The following is a 22,823-nucleotide window of genomic DNA, read 5'->3' as shown; positions in this document are numbered from 1 at the left end:
GCGCGTTTAACAATTCAAAAGGACATTAAAGATACATATTAGAATTAGCCTAGTAGACTTAAATTGGGACGGCTGATGGCGACGTGTATCTCGTTCGTATAATATTAAGTTTCTCATAAAATGTAATTGAATGAGAAATAAAGTTCTTCAAACATTAAAATAATTATAACTGGGATTTAGTATAGAAGACCATGATACACCATGGATACAATCAAAATATAATTTATTCATATTAAAAAACTAGTGGCGTTACAAACTTTATAGGCTGGGACGATTTGTGTATCTGTTTCATGATCATTTGTCAATCTAATAGGCAAGTTGGTGATCAGCCTCCTGTGCCCGACACGCCGTCGACTTTTTGGTTTCATCGTGCGACTCTCATCCGTGAGGTCGTTCCCGGCTGTGCACCAATAGATCAGGTACAGAAGGCTGCTCACCTACTTGCGTATTAAATTGATAAATGAGCATGTAACAGATTCAGAAATCTGAGGGCCACAACTAAAAAGGTTGTAGATTTATTTTAGGTTACAATTTATACTATAGAAATTGTACATATTTTGTCGTGTACTTTAATAAATAATACAAATTTAAATTACGATTATGCAATTATTTTGGCTTCAATTGTTCTGAAATAATTGTATGACGGAAACGAATCTTGGCTGCGGTGTTTTCCGAAGCATCATTGGCTGAGTAATACTGGACTATAATAGCCTCATTTGTAATTTAATAGATGTAAAGTCTTGGCTCTAGTTTGGGATGATGTGCCTGCGCAAGAGTAAATCGTCTTGTGTATTTAAACTTGTGTGTCTCTTAACACAATAATAATAATAAAGTTTATCTGCCTCTTCACATGCTGCAGTGAGCATCTTTGTGAGAGGCAGATAAACTTTAGGTGCCCATATTGGACTATAGAAGTCCTGTGGTAACAAGTCACCAGCTATCCATCGTGACAGAAGATAGCGCTAGTTACGACTTCTGTTTGTCAAATTCATTTTTGACATAGACAAATCGAACTTAGCTCGTGACGCCGGTATTGAAAATCCCTTCATTTAAGGTTATATTTTAACTCAAAGATCTAGACCCTTAAGTTAGCTTAGTATGTAAATACATATTTATCGATTTTATTAATTTTTTTTTATATATAACAAGGGGCAAACGGGCAGGAGGCTCATCTGATGTTAAGTGATACCGCCCCGCCCATAGACTCTCACATTGCCACAGGGCGAGCGTTGCCTTTTAAGAATTGAAACGCTCTTTTCTTGAAGACTATTAATATTAATTATACTAAATTGACCTGTTATCCTTATTAAAAAAGCCCAAATGATTTAACGAGAACTAAAACAAAATACCTTGAGTTTACTCCATTTAGATTGTTGATTGTGTTATCAAAATGCAGCGATAACTTATCGGTTTTTAATGTTAACGATTTCAAAAATCGATTATGGGTTTATCACAAATATATAAAATTCAGTCAGAAAAAACAATTGTTTCGTTTTTCATTTGTCTGTTTATTAGTTTAGCAAGCAAGCAGGTATGGCCGATCTGTAGATTATCAATCTTATGTGCGTGGTTGGAATCCCTGTATATTTTTAATTTTTCTTTCTATGTGGATTTTTTAAAATGTGAAATCAAGGCTCAGATCCGAAAACCAATGTGTGTTTTAATGTAAGATAAATTACTTTTATGTGTAAATTGATGTTCATTTTTAATGTGAACATGAAGAGTTTCTTTGTTTAAACGCGTTAATCACATGAACAACTGTTTCGATTAACAAATATTTTTGGATTTGACCCACCATTTGTAGAGTATATATAGCGCGTGGCACCATTAGTTTTAATTTACAACATTCTCTTTGTAATATTAATTAATTAATTGGTAATTTAAATTACTCACAGTTCCAAAACGACGCACATATATTTGCCCCAATCATAAGCGTCATACAGCTGAATAAGGCGTGGGTGGCGAAGTCTCCTCATCACATCCACTTCGCGCTCCACGTTTCTCCTCTCATCTCTTCTGTTCACGGACACCAGCTTTGCAGCGAGCTCCAGTCCCGTACTCTTCTCTCGGCAGAGGTACACTGTACCGAATTTTCCTCTGAAAAAAGAAACTTATGTTAGTTCGAAATGGATCTTGTGTGATTTGTTGGAAAATTTTCTCTTGGACACCGTGAGCCATTTTTGCCAAAACCCTCCATCTTTTAGTCGATACCAACTCCAGGGAAATAAATACAGATAATATAACTTTTTCTACAGCTATGATACTTTTTGACATCCAACACCTTTTGTCTTCAGTCACTGTGACCACGCACGCTGTAAAGCACGCGAAACGTCGGTTTAATTTAAAATTATGTTAAATAATTGTAAATTTACAATAATACATAACTTTAATCCGGTTAAAAAGTTTTTTCTTTAAATTTTATCTTGTCAGATTTACAGCGGTAATTTTTTTTACCAATTTCTACTACTACTAATTTTTCATAATTTTACAGCTAACTAATTTACAAAGAACGACATTTCTTATGACTTTAGTAGAGACAAAAACAATTGCATAGTGTCTATGATAAACAGTAGATGTATGACATAGATTGGAATTATCTACAATTTTTCTAAAGTTTCTCGGTAAAGATACAAAAAAGGCTTTTAGGTAAAACGTGAACCTTTCCTATCCCAAAATCTCGCCAAAGTCCCGAATTACCTCCTTGCTACGTTTATCTCTTACAAATTTTAAAATAAACCCCTATATTACGCATAATGCATCATAATGTTAAAAGATTCTTGAAATCGGCCCAGTTTAAGAATTTATTCATTACATACAGAAATCTTTCGATATTTTAACGAAACTCGTATATAAAACTTATATACTTAAAAAGGCGACTTTCTGTCCCAACCTAAGCTGTACTACATATCAGCCATTCTGGCTCTAAGTTAACCTGTTTGACAAGATGGTATTGCATTACCGGATTAGGATATTTTATTACACTTAGGCCGCGTGGAAAAGACAACAAACTACTTAACGCTGGCTGTTGAACTTTGGAATATAAAAATATGGGCACATCCCTCACGTACATACCCTCATTGTTACACCAACACACAACACAGCTGAATTAGGTATTACTTAGTTAAATGTATTTAATATTTTTGCAAATATTATATTTGGCTATAGCTTCACTATAATTGGTTTTTGTTATATGTATATAACTTATGTTGGCTGTAGGATAACGAAATAAATAAATAAAATAAAAATATATATTCGAGCACAATAATAAGAATTACATTAAGTTTGTGTTACTAAATTTAATATTAGTTACGACTTGCGACGGAGAGCCTCCAAATTCTTACATTTGTCTGTCATCTTCGCTACTATTATTTAATCATTCTTCGGTAACAACTTTATTTCAACTTCCCAGGTTTCTGGTGGGTCTTTTTCCCACTGGGCCATTCCAGGTAAGGGTATTTTTGACCCATCTGTCATTTCAAACGCGGACAATGTGACCGGCCCATTTCCATTTTAGCTTTTGTGAGTTTAAGTTTCAACCGAAGAATAGCTTTGGCATACTTAAGTCTTATTTAATTGTTTCTTTTTAAATAAAATATTGGAATATATGATATTAAATTCACTCCAATCATCCTGAATAAATAATATATATGTACCTAAGGTGAAGGAAAATATCGCGAGAAAACGGTCAGATACTGAAGGCTGATCAACTGCTTACTTACTTAGTATTACATGTACTACTGAAAGTTTATAAGGCGCTTTGCCATAATATATTGTTTTTTATGTGGTACATATACTGACACTTTACATTTTTATAGGTCTTATAATAAAAACACTATGTAAGATGCGTATATCTGTCAATGCTTCTAACTTTCGCAACAACTACTTTACGAGATAAGATACTGAAAAACAAACTTTTGTCCTTTTAATATTCGTGTAGACTTAACAGTGGCTGTTGAACTTATCCTTGATAAGCTACTATCTAAAGACTGTCTATAAATTGTATATTTCCCTTTGTAATAGATTATAAAAACCGAAACGTAGTATGCTTGTGATTCGTCAACACAACAGTTTTTAAATTAACTCTTCCTATCAATACGAATCAATATCAAAAATGTCAATGTTTTCTTAGATTGGAATTACTGTTTATTTACGCGATATTATTTTATAAAGATGAGAACTTGGAGAAACTGATCGTGGTTGGTAACACAAGGCAAAAGATCACGTGGCCGTTCATCAACCAGATGGACCGATCAAGTGAAAGACTCATCGTCCTCAAAACTGTACACTGTCATAAGAGTGGCGCTGGATAGAAACAGGTGGAAACAGAGAGTCCGCTCCAGACAGCTTTTAGACAGACGCTCAAACGAGAGCTACAGATTAAAGAGAGAGAAATGGACGCGAACGTGTTTTTACGGCTGTCAGCTGATAAACTCACCGTCCTATCTCGGAGAGCATGTCGTAGTGGTCGTTGACATCTGTATTCCTCTTGATTGTGACATCTCGGCATGGAAATGGCGGTTCGATTTCTGTAAAAATACATATTTATATGAATCCATAGTTGTAGTTTTGAGTTTTCAATAACGTTATTATCACATTGTAAATTACCATATTGGAATCTAGTATTGGAATGACCTATTTTAGTCTACTTTTTATATCGTTTATTAAAACCTAAACATAACAATCAAATATACAGTATTTACAATTTTTTAACCTACATAGTAATAATATAAATAATTAAAAATTAATAAAAATAAAAATAAAAACAAAACAAATTTAAAAAGTTTGGTCACTGTGGCAGTATAACGCTCGCAGCATTTCCTCGCTGTATTGCGATACTTATTCGTTGAGCGAGGAAAGCACCAGCCACTTTTATAAATAAGGTTTCCATAATACTCGTAGTTGAATCTCTGTCGGTATTAGATTGACAATGAATTTGGTATGTTTCTTTAGCTTTTTTTACATCTAGTTGGCTTTGCATCTTTATTATCTTTATGAAATAATTTCATACAAATGGGATTGAATTTCATTAAATAGTTATCAAGATAACAACTGCAATGTCTCGGAAAGAATCCCGTCGTAGCTTTAACGGAAAAATCCATGATTTATCAACCAATAAAGACAAATCAATTTTGGATTTAACATTAACGTTCTATAAGGTATTACAGCTCAAGTAACTTTTTAAAACACTTGATCCGTATTAGTATCGACACGAGATGAAAGTCGATATTTCTATGCCTGACAGAATGACAGTTTTCTATGAACTTTAATGTAAACCTTTCACGCGAATTGACATTTAAAAATTAATTAAGTTGTATGAAAAAACCCGTTTTAGAAAGTGCTAATTTGAACTGGGTTGTCATGGGAAATATATCAGATTACTAATTCTCATGGTTAAGTGATTAGTTAATTACAAATAATCACTTAATTTATTTAATTGATAGTAATTAGTTTAAATGGTTTTTATGCGGAATGTTTAACTCGTTGCAATATCTGCTAAATAAACAACTGATGAATGATAATAATCCCAGCCGAGAGATCAGTAGACGCATTATGATAGCAAATAGCTGCGACTTTGGCCTTAGTAGATATTTCCGACTGCGACTTCTCTTCTTCTTCTCTTGTTCTGTACAAAACTCTGCTGCGACCAGTGCTCAATCATGGTTCTAAAACCTTAGACCCTTAGCAAGTAAGACGAATTTTCTCTGCTTATTTCCGAGCGTAAGACCCTTCAATGAATCTTTGTCCCTGTTTGCGACGACGGTGTTTGGCGTATTCGCTACAACCAAGAACTTATAACATCGTCCAACTCATAAAATAAAACAGGCTGAAGGCTCAAGTGGTTGAGACATGTGCACCAAATGGCGGAAGACAGAATCCCAAGGTCCATATTGAACTCACAACCTGTATTATAAATATATTTTAAAAAATTATACGAATAAATCACGTAGCACGTAGTAAGACAAATGATCGCAAGTCAAATGTCATCGTGCCTAACCGGCGCGTGAGTCGAAAATATAGTGGAATTCGTTCTTCTGCCAAAAACCGAATGCTTTTGTTTATTTATTTAACGTTCAGGGATTTAGTTATTCCAGACGCGTGGGAGTTGATCAAGATAACTTTAATAGAATTTTGTCTTTTATTGGTATTGGTGTAAGTAATAAAGTAGAGTATCTTGTCTCTGGTTTGCGTGTACTAAACATTAAACCTCTTTGACGATTCAATACACTAAATAATGCCATTCAAAGAAAACCTCAGTAGAATTGTAATTAAACTTTGATAGTTATTTAAAATTACAATACTATCCATAATAATCTGGTGGCACTAAAAACTTTACGTATTACAAAACTCAGTGCATTGCCAGCCATTTAGGAATCTAGATTTCTTCAAAATTCTTCTTAATTATCAAGGCTATAAGGATGAAAATTCAAATTGTCTAATTCAATACTTTCTGGACATGAAAGTTACACTTAAAGCAATACATGCTCGCGACATTGAAAAATGTTTGTCGAGAAGCAAGCGTATTGCGTATCTTGCCTAATTATATTGGCGTCGTGTCATTTTAAGTAGGGAAAAGTCGAACAACTTGGCTTTTATCCAGCACTTTACAAATAGTTTTTATTTTGCAATAATATACGTCATATCCGTGTATAAATACGTGCTACGATTATGTATAAGGTTCATTCATTTTCAAAACAGATAGACCGCAATGACGCACAGTTACAAAACTGCGAACTAAAATACGACGGAACATTTCTAAATTGTTGTTGACACATTGCAGTAGTGTTGGCCTAGTGGCTTCAGCGTGCGACTCTCATGACTCATCCCTGAGGTCGTAGGTTCGATCCATGGCTATGCACTAATGAACTTTCCGTCTATATGCGCATTTAACATTCGCTCGAACGGTGAAGAAAAACATCTTAAGGAAACCGACTTGTCTTAGAACCAAAAAGATGACGTCGTGTGTCAGGGTGGCAGGAGGCTGATTACCTACTTGCCTATTAGATTGACAAACCATCATGAAACAGATACAGAAATCTGAGAAATCTGATCAAATCCGTCTTGCCGCAGTCTTTTAACTGGTCCACAGCATGATGGTACTGCGAGGCAAATTGGACCGAAATTAATTCAATTCCAAATGACTGTTCTAACGTAGTAAACATCGAAACAGTCCTGTACATGTATTTATAAAAATCTATCATTATAATTTTAAAAAATCACATTCTCTAATAAGTTACTTTGTACAAGTTCTAGTAAATCAGGATTTAAAAAAATCAAAAGTTCATTCAGAGAGAGTAACAGTTAGTTTACCTAATCATAAAACGACGCAATATCGAGTTAGGCGCAGTCACTGTCAAATGGTCACAGAATGTTGACAGATCTTTGTGAATTAAGACGGTTGACAGTTCTCATAAATATTTAACCGAAGTTCAATAGAAGCCAATTCAATAGAATGGCGAGCCGAAGGCATCCGTCAGGTTTTAGTGGGTAGGTGTGTAAATATTATGTCTGAGTCCCACATAATCCCTGCTGGAGTAAAATTCAGCAGGGATATGCGTAAAAGCATTTCCTGACGTTAAAAAAAAAAAAAAAAAAGTTCAATAGAAATGCATTCACAACTGATGTGTAATTTGTGTAACTCAAAACTTATCATCAAGACCAAAGGCGTTAAGTTCACCTGTGTACGGTGCGTTCGATAGTGATTGGTCAACGTCCAACACGCGACACGATACGTCATGTTATTACGACCGTTTGATCAGAGTGGTCGTAATCTTTCGTTTTACATTCTCACCCTCCAAGATATTAATTATTTATTTATTTAAACCGAAAATAGATTTAGTTCTTTCCAATCGGTTTAATTCCTGGCAATGCGAGTGTCTATGGGCGGGGCGGTATCACTTAACATCTCGTGAGCCTCCTGCCCGTTTGCCCCCTGTTACATTAATGAAAATGAGTATGATTCAGAGTTAACATGTGAACCTGGCGTCAACGTTAAAATAAGTGTCTTCATGATGAAAAGTAAATTCGGCTAAATAAAGTAAATTATGAAAATTTACCGGCGCCAGCGCAGACTAAACAATCGACATAAAGGTTAGAGCACATTGCACCCACACGAATAATTGAACCACTGCCAAGCCACTGTCAATGTTCGTAAAGCACTTGACCAGATCGTAATGCAAGTCAATGCGGTTATCAGAAATTGAGTCATCGGGATACAGGGAACTAGCGCCCGCATTGATAATCTGTAGCTCCCAATAGCTATACGAATCCCGGTGTTTGTATCGAATTTCTTTCAACGTCTCACATTGCCAGTAGGTTCGCAAGTGCGTTGCCGGGATTCTAAGAATTGGTACCTACTTTTCTTGAAGGACCCTACGTTCGGAAATACTTCAGTGGGCAGCTGGTTCCACATAGTGGTGGTGCGCGGGAAAAACTGCTTTAAGAAACCTTCAATTGTGGAACGACGGAAGTCGAGCTGATACAGATGGTATTTTGTATTCTGCCTTGATTTCCGATGATGAAACTCAGCTGCGGGTATTAAGCCGAACAACTCCTGGTCGTCGATGATTCGATCCGCTCTTCGTTGAATACGGTCAAAAAAGAGCTGGTACTGGGGAGATCCCGCCCAGAGGTGAGAACAGTACTCCATGTGTGGCCAAATTTGCGCTTTATAGAGTTGCAACCTGTGGTCTGGAGTGAAATACCTTCTCTGTAACTATCTCTTTCAAAAGTAAGAGTATTCAGTTCCTTAGTAAAAAAAAGTATTATCGGAGGTTGTATGATTTAAGAGGTAAGTGTAGAAAAATTAAAGAAGAAAATTCTTACCTCCAACAGGATCTGTTTCATCTACGTGGATCATCTCGGATGATCTGAAAGGAAATAAAAGCAAATTAACTAGAAATCTTATTTAATGAAAATTATAAACATATATGCCTATTATGATCATAGATTTTCCATTTCAATACACAGAAGTCAATTTTTCTCCGATATTCGTGTTGTTGTGAGTTGTGACGACTTAGTAATGAAGCTTTAAAGCTATACATCAGTCCTCACCAAATATCGATTTTACTTCAAGACAAGATTATGTCAATTTAATTTCAATGATTATATTATAAATCTTTAAACTAATTAGTAATTTCGTAACAATTGTATAGAAGTTTTGGAGGACATACGACGACCACTATTTAAGTATTGGCTTGTTAAGCAGTCGCGGAATATGCTTATGCTAGTATTAAGAATATCCATAGCGCTAAATCATCTGCATCATGAGCACACCCCACATATACACCATCACACAACACAGCCGAATTAGGTATTACTTAATTAAATGTATTTAATAATTTTTATAGATTGTTCCTTTCGTGTGAACCTTTTTGTATAATATACAATGTATTCCATCATTGGTTATATCTTTATTATAGTTTTGACGTGATAACGTCTTTAAAATCGTTTTAGTCGGGTGACATGTTCAGAAACTTGTGTCACACCAAAACCTCACGAGCGCGATCGCAGGTATAACGAGAGAGAGACGGACCGATCTCCCGTCTCATCTCGAGCGCTGCCAGTCATTCCGTGAATGTATGAAGAAAAATGTATATCATAGTCGAATAAGTAAACTTGTCATTTTACACCCGAAATTTATCATCAAAAGTGTGAATAAAACGATAGATGTAATTTAAAATTTGAAAAAATTGTTATCTTCATTAATTCCTTACTTCCCAAAAACTTATATCACCAATAAGACGTTATCACGTAAACATCTCGATCGTAAACCTACTTTACAAACAACCAATATTTTTTTTTGTTATATAAAATTTATGTAAGCTGTAGGATTACGAAATAAATAAATTGTTACGAAAAGACTAACAATTTTTTTTTATAATACAACAAAAGCCCTGACGTGCTTTCTAGGTGATGACTAAGTGAGATTTACTAAAATTGCCAACGAGCCAAAATCAAGGCCACCTCTGTTTATTTAAAATTTAGACAAACAAGTGTCTTAATACCTACCGTCGAAACCGGGTCATCTATTTAAGTCGCACGGCCGACTAAGGATCTCAGACATTCAATTACACGACAGATACAAATTGCTTATCAGATTTATACCTATAATGTTAGGCAAAATGATTTATGTAATGCGAAAACTTATTTAAGTATAAACGCTTATAATCGTTTAATTAGGTGTAACACTAGGACTACTTTATCTTTAAAAAAAAGTGCGTGCGTACAAAGTAGGTACACATGTCAGAAGTGAAACTTCTTTGGCAAACTAATTTCTAAGTCTTGTTCATATTTATACAAATCTAAAACTTTAGATTTCCGACACTTAGAGGGAGGGAAAAAGGAAGATGTGTTAGGAATTTAATGAATTCAATTGTCATTAAAATATTAAGTGTCGAAAATTAATACAAATTTTAAATTTAAATTCTTAAATTTATTTCTTCTATAATAAAACACGTGGCATTTTAATTTACAATTCGTCATTTGAGATTTCAATAAATTAGTTGCATAAAATATAAAATACTAATATTTCATAAATACTCTTTACGAAATTTTAATTTTAAAAATATAATTTCTATAAGGTAATTTGCCCTTCTCACTCTCTCTCAATCGTTCTCTCCCTTTTTTTTCGACAAAAACGCTGCACATCTTCGTGACGCTAATATTATTATTATTGCGTTTCATCCGTAAAAATTTCTGATTCTTTTACAGTTGTATTATGTACCACGAAATAATTGTAATCTAGTTACTTACAAAACAGGGGCTCCCTGGTGAGTTCCCACACAGATCAATTTAGTCACAAGCGTATTTCTGTCATGAATAAAGTTTCATTTAGTTTCCAACCGCAGCATCGCCCGCTTGAATTATATTTTGGCAACATTTCCCAGTTCAATAATAATTGTTATATTTACCTTATTATTAACACAAGCATAAAGCTAATAAAACGTAATACCTTAAAAAATTCAGTAGTTTGTGTGTTTATCGCGTTCAAACAGACAGAAGCAGCCGGGAGAGTAATAGCTAACTAATTTTGTAACATCTAAGGATTTAAGAGCTAATAGAGCAGTTTTAGTATAACATATAATGTATAGTATAATACTTATTATAGTTATTATCATTACAAAACAAAAACAAAATCTGTCATTTGTTAAATGGCAGATTTCACACACATTCATCACGTTTAAATTTCCCGATTTTCGAGAAAAATCTTAAAGTTTCCCAAAAACGTATACCACAATTTGCAACCTGCTGCTCACCGTAGTATTTTCGAACCGATTCGACTTAGAGTCCTTCTAGAAAACAGCGTACCAATGCTTAAAAGACCTGCAACGCACTTACGAGCCCGCTGGCAATGTGTCTGTCTGAGTGTCTATGGCGGCACTATCAGTTATCTTCTATCACTAAACATCTGGTGAGCCGTTTGCCCCATGTTATATATTTTAAAAACAAACAATAATCTTACAGTACGCATAATAATCCTATTTTCAATTCTATACAATTTTGTTTCAATTATCCAAATACCCTCGTTTACGAAAAACAAATGTTTCCAGCATAAACGTTTTGTTTCTCGAGAAAATCGCCGTTGTTCCGGCATTTTACGATTCGTAAAAAATAAAACGGATCAAGGTCGTCCATATATTACGGTACGTGTGAAAATGTAATTTTAATATTTCATCATTTAAAAGAAAACTCAGTAATGACACGTTTGTGATAAGAACTCAATTTGAAATTGCGTTATAAAAACGTGGCCAAGGTCTGGCATCTAACAAGAGTTTAATGTACGTGTTGAAAGCCTTTTTCCTTTTTAAAAGAAACAATTATTGTTTCCAAAAGTAATATAACTTTTTACGTAATTATTTTTTTATTCATCTGCTACTTTTAATGGTCCAATGAAGTTATCTCGCTCTTACAACTTAATTACTAACATTGATGAAAATAATGATGTGCTCTACAACAGTCTACCAACTTACCGTAACTTTGTTTTGCAGGCTCTTAATGTGGTTGAACTTCTCATTTAGTTTTGTTTATTACTGTTATTGTATTTTTTATCTTTTTAGTTTTAGTTATTATTAATTTTTAATTTTTAGTTATTTTTTTGTTGTTTGGTGGTTGTTTGTTTAATTTTTTCATTTGATAGATTGCTTATGTTCTAATGATGTGTTTAACACACATATATATATATATATACACAATACACATAGTATATATACATACGTATATGTGTTAAATTTGTGATGTCATATTTACTTTTATTTAGGCATACACATGTATCAATAAATAAAAAATAAAAACGTATAACGTATTTATTCCTGTGTTATTTCTTATTACACTATCAGAATAGAGACAAGAAAACCTATTATCGAAATGTTTACAAGGACTTTAAAGTAATATTTAAACATTGATTTATTTTAATTCTTTATAAATAATTAGACAGTCCTACTTATATCTAAAAAAATAATCTTGAAATAATTATTAGTAAGTATCGTTTACCAAACTAAAATAAAGAAGATTCAATATTTATCATATAAAAATCTGCAGATAAATTCTTCAGGCAGCTGGCGGGTGGCTAGCTATTCAACTAGCCATATACTATCCTGCTCAAACGACTTTTGTAATTCTTACATTTCTTATTATTTTGTATTGCAACGCAATTCATAAATCCGTGAGTTTAGCTTTTAAGTTTTTAGTTAAAACAATGTTTCCATTATTCTAGATTAAGGTTGGTGATTCTGTATTATTATTTTTCCTTACTAGGATTGCCTGGAAGAGATCGCTCCCGTTGCATCTCTTATAATTTTTATGTATTATGTTATTTGTTTTTCTATAAATGTAACGAAGTGTAAATGAATGGATAAATGAAACATAAATATCTAGAGTATATGGAGCACAGATTATAATCAACCTATGATACGTTGCGTACAGACCTCATCACATAGGTACGTACGTGATGTCTGTGCTACATCTTGAAGAATGCCGTCATGTCCTCGATATTGAACCGGACAGAGAGGGACAAAAAACCGGGACACTTTACAGTTCCAGCAATACAAATGCCCTAGCTGATTTATCCCCAACGTTTTCTTATCGTTGGGCACTAAAACAACCCACGTTTGTAATGTTGTTCACAGATAATGTGACTGGAAGGTGACATGTTGATACCACGCAAAGGAAAAACTATTTCGTTCGTTGGAATTAAAGGCAGAATTTGAAAGCTCATGAAGAAATTGCTATGAACTATCTTGTTATGGGAATACTTAGATGATTTTGAAGCTTGTTTTGATATTTTTATTCCCTTTCTGTTGTGTTATTTAAATTTAAATATTTGGCGCTTCTTGCCGTCTTGAAGCTCATAATAAATAGATATAAAAGAAACCGAATTAATAGTGTTTTTGAGAAGAGTTGGTTTTGACTTTGACATAACCTCATTATTAATGTTTATGTACTATTACATCGTAAAAAGACGGATACAGATTATTCAATTTGTTCTAAAAAAGTGTCTTGGACGAAGCACAGGCTTTCTCGAGTCAAGGTGAAATTCTTGGGCAACGTGGGCGGTTGATTGTTGACTGATAGCCAAAAAAATGATCTGCTATATTCACGTGTTGTCGCCATCTTGGCACACTTCCGGTTCATGGGCCTTAGATTGTATTAATTAGACAATGTGGTGACGGACAACTGAGCTTTATATAGTGGCGTATTTTTATATATCTAACGGCGAACGATGAGTGTAAATATTTTAAATCTTTTTTAAGTTAAATTTAAATCAGTTTATTTTAACTTCGTTACATTAAATTAAAAACAAATAACATATATAATTAGGGATGCAACGGGCAGCCTTAACGCTAATAAGCGATCTCTTCCAGGCAACCCTAGTAAGGAAAACAAATAAGAAGTACTAACTGTAAAGTGCAAGAAGTGCATAGCCAAATCAACAAAAATAAAATTACAAGTAACACTGAAAAATTATCCAATAACCAATTACCAAAAAAACTAAAAACTTTTTAGTTTTTGTATTCATACTTTACGATAAAAAAATCGACCAATTATTTGAAATCTAGTAAAGTCGAAAATAATGTTTTATTGAGATGTAAGGCAAAAGTTTGAACAGTTATAAATCAAAAGTCAGTCAATAAACTTCAATATTTGATCAATACATCAATACTTTTACCCACGCATTGGTCACAAATTATAGGTGTCCATGATTTTCTATTTGTTGTGTGGGTTTTACTAAGATGTCTCATATAGTAAGAATCTCAGTGAACGGAGTTTAGTATAAACAAAGAATCAAGAACAAATATTTATGGCATTAATAAGTCAATATCAACATTAAAAAAGAAACATTAAACTATCGTTGTACGAATAATTTGCCGCTTAAGCGATTTTCTAATTATTGATTAACAAAAGTATAGTTTTCGATGACATTAGGGTAATTGCTGTGTATTGGACGCTTTGAATTATAAATATTGTTCCTTGTGTTATATGCAATTTTGGATTGTTGTAAATGGCATGGCAAGGAAAATTAAAGACATGGGCAAAGAGTCACAGAGTGGTCTGAGGTCTATATATATTTCCACTGCAGATGGAACAAACCATTGTATTAGTGAATTGTTAGATGTGCCAATAAGTTATAATAATATTTATCATATTATACCAATATTTGTTATGCTGCATCAAGGGTTGATTTAAGGTAAAGATTTCTTTATTAAATTCGGTATTGAGTTTCGTTAAAATGGAAAGTCTTAATTTAATTCGTTGTCGAATAATTCGTCAGCCCTCATTGGTTGTCTTGATTTGGATGGTGATCAGATAAGTCACTATGTTAGGCTAGGTCGTTGTTAAATTGCATCTTTGTGCAGAGACAATTTATATAAAAAAGAACACTTCTACTTTTAGTAATAATTAACCTGAAACATTTGCTAATGGACATTGGTAGTCTGTGCGGAAAGAGAACTCGTTCGTTCGTTGCAGTGCTAACCATTTTTAACGTTACGTTTTCGTTATTTTTCGTAATCATCTTGATACTTAATATGAGAAATATATAAAACAACAACAGTTAATAAGAATTATTCTGACAGCCACTTCGGCTCTATTTTTTTTTATATTAAAATGATTAAACTGGCAGGAGGCTCACCTGATGTTAAGTGGTAGCCATAGACACTTAATGCCAGAGGGCTCGCGAGTGCGTTGCCGGACTTTAAGAATTGGTACGCTCTTATCTTGAATGCCCCTTAATCGAGGCAGCTAGTGCGCGACAAAAACCCCCTTAAAAAACGATCAGTTGTGAAACGACGGACGCGCACTGTTGCAAGTGTTCTAAAAATATCACGATTTTCATAGGATATGCACAATCGTCATGAATATCTGTCGGTTTGAAAGGAAATAGCCGTTATATCACTGTTATTGAAGATGCATCTATATTCAGCAGGCATGCCACGTCAGTGGTGTACGTCATTACTCATTGTGTACGCCTTAAGAGGCGCGAAGCGTCGTGGAATTATTTTAGCGGGGGGTAAAGTCCTTCGCTTTGCTGCAACTGTCTTTTCTAAGAATAAATTTATAGTGGCAATATTGTCTATAGTTTACGCAAGTATATTAATTTTTAACGGCTATCGTGGGAAGCGAGATACTGTCAAATTGACAGGTATTACATTTTGGTATGATTGGTCAATTCCAATGTTGCCATATTAGAGATAAAACTTCTGTGAAGTTAGCAATATTCTACTGGATTTTTACCTAATAAATAGTAATCTCTGTTGGCTGTATTTTAATATTCTAGATATAACCGGAGATGTATTTAGAGATCTAGTAAATAGATATGGCGCATTATCAGTGAGTAAATATTATACATAGTTAAACAGCGTCGTTGGTGGTTTATTTGCAATCGAATTAAAACGTTCATAAGTGTACATTGTGTTATCTAAATGAATAAAGGATTTTGAAATATCTAAAATCTACGATAACCGCGTTTAATGCTTGTAATCGAGATTTTTCACGGTCAAAATTATTTTTCGGGCTACACTCAAAGCCCTCTGCTATTCAGTGTAGACCCAGCCCCACAGACCTCGCGTCAAGTTTGACATTAATGGCGCGGGCAGTGAGCACAATTTCCCCTCGTAAAAAACGTTTACGTTTATGGTTTACGGGGCTACAAACATCTTATTATTTCCTATTAAATATACAAAGTTCTAGGTTAAACCGCTGTATTGGTTTAAATTGTAATGAGCTAATTACCGTAGGAAAATATTAACAATAAGTAAGTAATAGTAACAGATTCTATGGCGACTTGAGTCGTATTTGAAAGTGCGCGGTTGAACATGTATGTATGAATACTAGATACTTAAGCTGTGAAGAGTTTGATTGAATGCGCTTTCAGGAACTAGTTGTTAGAATTGAAACAATAATTTAATGTTTATTGTTAGTCGAGTTATCAAGAAAGGTTAATTAGACCCTAGGACCGACTTTACAACTGCGAGATATAGGAAATAGTATTAAGATTAAATTACCGTGTAGTACAGATACCGGCAAACATCTTGAACAAATGTCCTTGCATGCGCAGAAGCGATTTTTAGGTATCACTTCGGCGGGCGGTGGTGCGCGGCGGCGGGAGAGTGACGTGTCGATCGCGTGATTGGTATATCAGTTGACGTTTGTGTCCCGCGATGCGCAAACTTTCCCCCACTCCCTTGTTTAATCCTCAAGTAGTTTGCCGGTATCTGTACCCACATTTAAAACGAAAAGGTAGCGGAAAGATAGTGTTGGCCCGTTGTTATATATCGCTTTTCAATAATGTATGTCGCAACCGAACATTGAAGATGAAATTGCAATGGCTATTGGGACACCGGGTATGATCCAGGGCCCTGTCGAAGAGAGAATGGAGGAAGTAATCCAGTATGACCTTCAGCAATGAAGAACGGAATAAAGAAAATGAACTTTATTGAAACGAATTTTATATTTTCATTTCCAGGTCGATATTGTACATGATTTATTCTTTAATTAATTAAATACCTAGTTGTGCTTATAACGCAACTATGAGTTCCGGTGTCGACTTGTTAATTAATTTAAAGGATTTAATTAAATTAAACCATTACCAAGTGTACTTTTAATTTTAAATTCAGTTTTAAAAAATATATTTATTTTACAAAATATAGGCTACTTAGCGATGAACCTAATTGGTGAATCAACACGTATTAAAATGTATCACAGGTAAGTACTATATGGTTTAAAGTTGTTTATCATTTAAATATAATAAAAACTAATTAATCTTATTATAAATTGTAAAATACTTTATATATATATATATATATATCCAAATTTATGAGTTTTTGTGTTAATTTTATAATATTACAATATCGGAACATTAATAAAATCTATAAGAAGTGTTAACTACATTTCTTATATATACGTATGTCATATATTTTTATTTAGCAAATTATTAAAAAATATTATAATTAGAACAACGATTCAATACAAAAATAAATATATATAATTAGTTTAGGCCTTAATTTTAAACGATTCGTCTCAGTCAAGGCGTTTTTATTAGAATAAGAGTATATTACATATATTTAATTAAACCCCTTTAAAGTTAAGGGGAAGTATAATCTGACATTTCGCGTAACATTCAAAAGGCATTGTCCTAAAAATAAGAAACTGTAGTGCTAAAAGTCTTGTACGTTCTACTTGAGCCCAAAACCTCAATGTCAAAACCGGCTCAATAGAGCGCGGTTAATGAACCCTGCTTTCGAATCGAGCTGCCTCATAAACTCATACAGCCTGCGTATTCGACGTACAAAACTAATCCTTACATATTGAATGATACCGAATGGATTTTTGTACAGTTTTCACCTATTCTTGAGGAAGGCTAAGATATAACAGTATATATATGAAAGCTGTGTTGTTGGTTTCAGGACTCTGAGGTCGTAGGTTCGAACCTCGCCTGTGCACTAATGGACTTTCTATGTGCACACGCTGATGCTGTAAAGAATCGTGAGTATACCGTCATGGCTTAGACCCAAAAAGTCTACGGCGTGTGTCATGCACAGAAGTCTTGCCTGTTAGAAAAAAACAAATGATCATGATCACAGAAACCTGAGGCCCAGACCTAAAAGGTTGTAGCGGCTAGGTTTTTATATATTATGTAGTATAAGAATTTTTGTTGAAGCGAAACTAAATAAACGAAATCAACGCGGGCGATGCTGCTAGAAGCTAGTTTTATATATATATATATATAACAACTTGAAATACCTAACATTATATACCTAGGTACACACGAGTTCTCCTAGATTGTGTCCCATATAACAAATAATAACAAAGATCTCAGAAATTAAGGTTTTTTACTTGGACTGTTCTCTGATTTTATATTTAAAATCATTTATATACAATTTTAAGTGCCGATAAGTCTGTGGATTTTTATTTATTGGATAGGGGCGCAAACGAGCCTAGGGGACGCCCAAAAAGGGCAATCACTGCAGCACATGGACCCATTTTAGCCATGCCAGCCTCTGAGGGAGGATCATACTCTTTCGTTTTGTTCGCTAGTTCGCAAAAGAATGTAATATACGATGAAGCACACGTTTTTAAGCCTGAATGGAACATAACACTCAAATATTATAAAATTTAAACACAGAGGACGTTTTTCTGGTAATTATTTAATGAATTGTAAAAATTACTCGGATTACTTATCACTTATGTCACAGAGATATGTATGAATGCAAATGCGTTGCTATCGGAGTCGCAATATCCGGTATTGAGTAATTAATGTGGTCCTGTTTTAGAATGAAGTAGACCCGCGATTTTGTCTACGAATCATAATACACTGCGATAAGCAATCATATTTGTAATCTCAAGAAATTGAAATGATTCCAAAAGCCACAATTTTTTTTTTTATTTGACTTGCAGAAGAGAAGCAGGAAAAAGAGGACCCAAAAGTGGTCACATTGACGTTTAGAATAGCGTTAAAGGTGTAAAAATAAAATTCAGAATATTCAGCGCTGTAGTAAGATTCGTTTCCTGGCTGAGACATTGAAAATTCAACAAAGCTTTAGACAATTACCAATACTTTTTCTTTAACGATAATTTTCAATATTAATTCTTTAAATATAATTAATTTGCTTTATTTCATTAAAATAAGTAATAACGATTATTTATTTATTTATTAACACTTCGTTATTACAGAAATATAATACAATTGACGTAATTAAATAAAGAGGTCAGAGGAGTGCAACTGGCGACCTTATCTTTTGCGCGATCTCTTCCAGGCAACCACTGTGTGAATTTTGAATGAAATTAGATAAGTGCAAGAAGTGCAAAAATACATAAGACATGTAGACAAAACAAAGCAATTAAAACATACTCGTACGTAAACAGTGATCAATGTAAAAAAGGACACATGAAAAAGAAAAACTGCTTATTTTGTGTAAGCATTGCGAATGCGAAATGCGAGGCCACAGACAGTTATTCCACTTGTGCATATATTTTGTTTGCATTTTAACACTGGAAATGGATTATTTAATGTAAAACCAACACAATATTACCATATCTCATTTACTTAGGACAAAACTTGTTAACTATGAAAATTAAATTAATTTTTCACACGTAACTGATGTTTATTTTTACAAAATTTTCAGACAAAATGCCTTGCCTTGTGACTTTATATTTTCAAGCCAAACCTAGCTATTTCTTCTGTAGACCCTTTTCAATTTATAAGTTTTCTAAGGTACTGTAACCATAGGACATACATATATATACTTCTACATATCTCATCTGGAGCTGAAGAAAATTCATTTTATGGCCGAATTAACGAGTATATAAGGCATCGGTTTTAGTCCCAGTGATTCAAAACATTATGCAAGTGGAGACAGCGATATCCCGACGTTTTTGTATGCAACTGCAAGTTCGATGTAGTTCTCTCAATATCCGTAGCGCTGATGTCGCAACCTTGGAACAAAGACTTATTTGGATCGGGATCGCTGTTGGAAGTTAGAGTAAGGCCTCCGGACTAAAACATACTTTACATTGTTATATATAATGATATACTTTCAATGGAAAGTATACAAAAGATTATATGTATACAGTCGAACACGAGTTAACCTTGCTTATTTGAAAGCGCTAAGGAATTTCTGTCACTTACATCCGTTTACACAACCGTTTATAATTGCTATTATTATAAATATCAACTATAAATATACACTTTTGTGTCTTAGTGGTTAATGCAAATGTAATATGTCGATTCCCAGCGAAGTAACTAATATTATTGTGTTGAAAGACATGAGAATTCTTACCTATTTGCTATAAAATTACTAGTGAAAAGGGTGCAATAATAGACAATATACCGGACTTTAAATAACGCTTTAGCAAACGCTTAGTTTCATTATTGTCGTCCTGAGGATATAAGAAATGTATTTTAATAATCATTAATGGAAGATAGCTGACTAATGCTCTTCTGATGGTGTAACTTAGTTTAATTTAATCACGTAATAACTAGAAAATTATTATAAATTAACAAATTAGCCCATTTAGCCTTCATGCGTAACACAGGGACAATCTTTGAAGTTTTTGGTTAAGGGAAACAGGAATACCCGTAGAATGGCCCAAACGGCCATTACAAAGAATTCATCGTTCTTTGCACATCCTAGGTAAACTTTAAAATGGCTTATCAATTAACCTTCACGTATCTAATTATGACACAACCAATATATGTCATACCCGGAAAACATACACGATAAATGTGTTTTGCCAATGATAATATCTGAAGAATTTAATTGCCCAATATTGGTCAAACAGTTTTTATTATCCCAGAAGTATTAAATCTAATTTATTGATACGTATATAATAAAAAATTTAGAGTTTGTGTACAAACATTGTTTACTATTAATACTATAATTGTTTAGCTATTTCTAACGGTATGTTCACTTTTAAATGTTCCAAAATGCGGCCTCTAAAACTGAATGTTCATTAACAACTTTCAAACCGCTGCTTACCTTTAAGCTCAGGACATACACATTACACAGTGACCACAGATAAAAGGATTTTATCACAATATTGCACAAACACGACGTTCTTTCAGGCACTTGCACTAACACTGACGCACAAAACCAAAGAAAAATAACAATTAATTTCTTTTAATTTTGTTTTCGGACGCTGCTGTCGCGTCGCGGGCTCTAAGCGTGACTGCCGACTGGTGGAGACGGAGTGCGCGGGCGCTCGTCAGCAAATCTAATTTTATCGCGCGACTACGAGTAATACGAGATAAAGTCGTTCTTTGAGGATTTTTTTTATTTTTTTTCGGGCACATAGTGGTTCCAGACTGTATTTACTTGTCATTAGATATTGATATAACATTTATTACTGAAACACACACATATAAACACACAAAATAACAATAATCAAAGAAAAAATAAAATAAGAGATATCAAAAACAATGAAAAAAAAATCCCGTTTTCCATTAGGTTCGTTTCAAGTGTGTAATGTGTGTGCTGGGTTGTAATTGGCCCTGGCTCAGTATTATCTGAGGAGCAGAATGTTCCACAGCGCTGGTCATTCTACCAGAGATAACAGCAGCTAGCTTGCGCCTCAGTCGCAAAAAAAGAAAGAAAAGGAATGTAATAAATACTAAGTAGAAAAAAATAATAATAAAAATTACCAGTGTACGTAATGACGTCTTGTGTAATTAAGGTGTATAGTAAAATTAATAAAAATGTAAATAAAATAAAAATAAAAGTTAAAAATAAGAATAATTGTTAAGAAGTAGATATATTTTTTTTGGGCGGCTTAAAAACTAGATTTCGTGGGATTTTTGTTGAGTTACTTAGTAGATGAATCTAATAGCTGCATTAAATTATTTGTTAATAATGAATTGTAATGATATTGGTTTATCTAGGGTTATTTTTCGGGGGAATTTGCGTAAATTGATGACTACAGCTCCTGCAAAAACTTATTAGAGTAGAATAGTATTTTTATTAATCTCTGACTTTGCGGTAACAAAAACAAAATTATGTTAATTTTAGCTTCAACATTGAGAGAACACAACATATTAAGATAAATTTAATATTTATCATTTATTGTATATTTAATTATGAAATAAAATAACAATTCTAAGTGATCAGCCATATACGGCCTTAAATTAGAGTTCTAAGACATACGATTCAATATGACTTTTGCTATTGTTTAAACATTATGAATAAACTTAAAATACAGAAAAAATACCCTAAGGGGTTTAACCTTGGTGCCTAAAGGGCTACACCACAGAACAACAATTTTTATTTTTAAAATTCCTTCTAAATAAAGTTAAAAAAATACAATCAACACAAAAAAGCACTAAACACATTGATTAACACTAAACGAAAACATTTGTAGTAATAAAAATACGGTGACGTTAGATTAGTAAATCTATTTTTAAGCGATCACATATCAATAATAATTAATTTGTGTATAAATTAAATAAATTTATTTTACTATATGTGCATATAAGCAAGGTATTCCAAAAAAGGTATGTCCAAAAATAAATCAAATTATAAGATGACTCCTTTAGTAAAATATGTAAAGGTTAAACCTTCAAAGTTCATCGAAACCAGGCATTATTCACACAATTGTTTTGATTGGAATACACCAAGCGTGTAATATTTGTTATTTTCCATACAAATAAACCAAAATACATCGTGACATTACAAGGTAATGGCCTCTCGCTCGCACGTATATGTCTTGTTTACAAATACTTTTTTTGCTTATGAAAAATAATTTACGGCATGTAAACACTTTTTAAGGACTGTTATTATTCTGTTTATTATATGGTTTTATCAGTCATGTTTTGCAAGTTTATATCCTCATAATTA

General features: G+C 33.4%; 1 protein-coding gene across 2 annotated transcripts in view; it reads right to left on the bottom strand.

Annotated features, from left to right (window-relative positions):
* LOC125051567 (myosin light chain kinase, smooth muscle-like) overlaps nt 1-21,188 on the bottom strand; it is a 38,843-nt gene extending 17,655 nt beyond the window's left edge. For both annotated transcript variants that reach the window (XM_047651978.1, XM_047651976.1), the window contains exons 1-4: nt 20,973-21,188; nt 8,824-8,867; nt 4,436-4,526; nt 1,894-2,097 (exon numbers count right to left, since the gene is read on the bottom strand). In XM_047651978.1, coding sequence (XP_047507934.1) covers nt 1,894-2,097; nt 4,436-4,526; nt 8,824-8,857 — 329 coding nt within the window. In that variant the 5' untranslated portion in view covers nt 8,858-8,867; nt 20,973-21,188. The remainder of the gene's footprint in view (nt 1-1,893; nt 2,098-4,435; nt 4,527-8,823; nt 8,868-20,972) is intronic.
* Between the last annotated feature and the right edge of the window lie 1,635 nt (nt 21,189-22,823).

Source organism: Pieris napi, chromosome 8 (genome assembly GCF_905475465.1).
Source record: "Pieris napi chromosome 8, ilPieNapi1.2, whole genome shotgun sequence".
Lineage (NCBI taxonomy): Eukaryota > Metazoa > Arthropoda > Insecta > Lepidoptera > Pieridae > Pieris > Pieris napi.
Note: the sequence above shows the minus strand (reverse complement) of the source record. Positions and strands in the feature narration are given on the sequence as shown.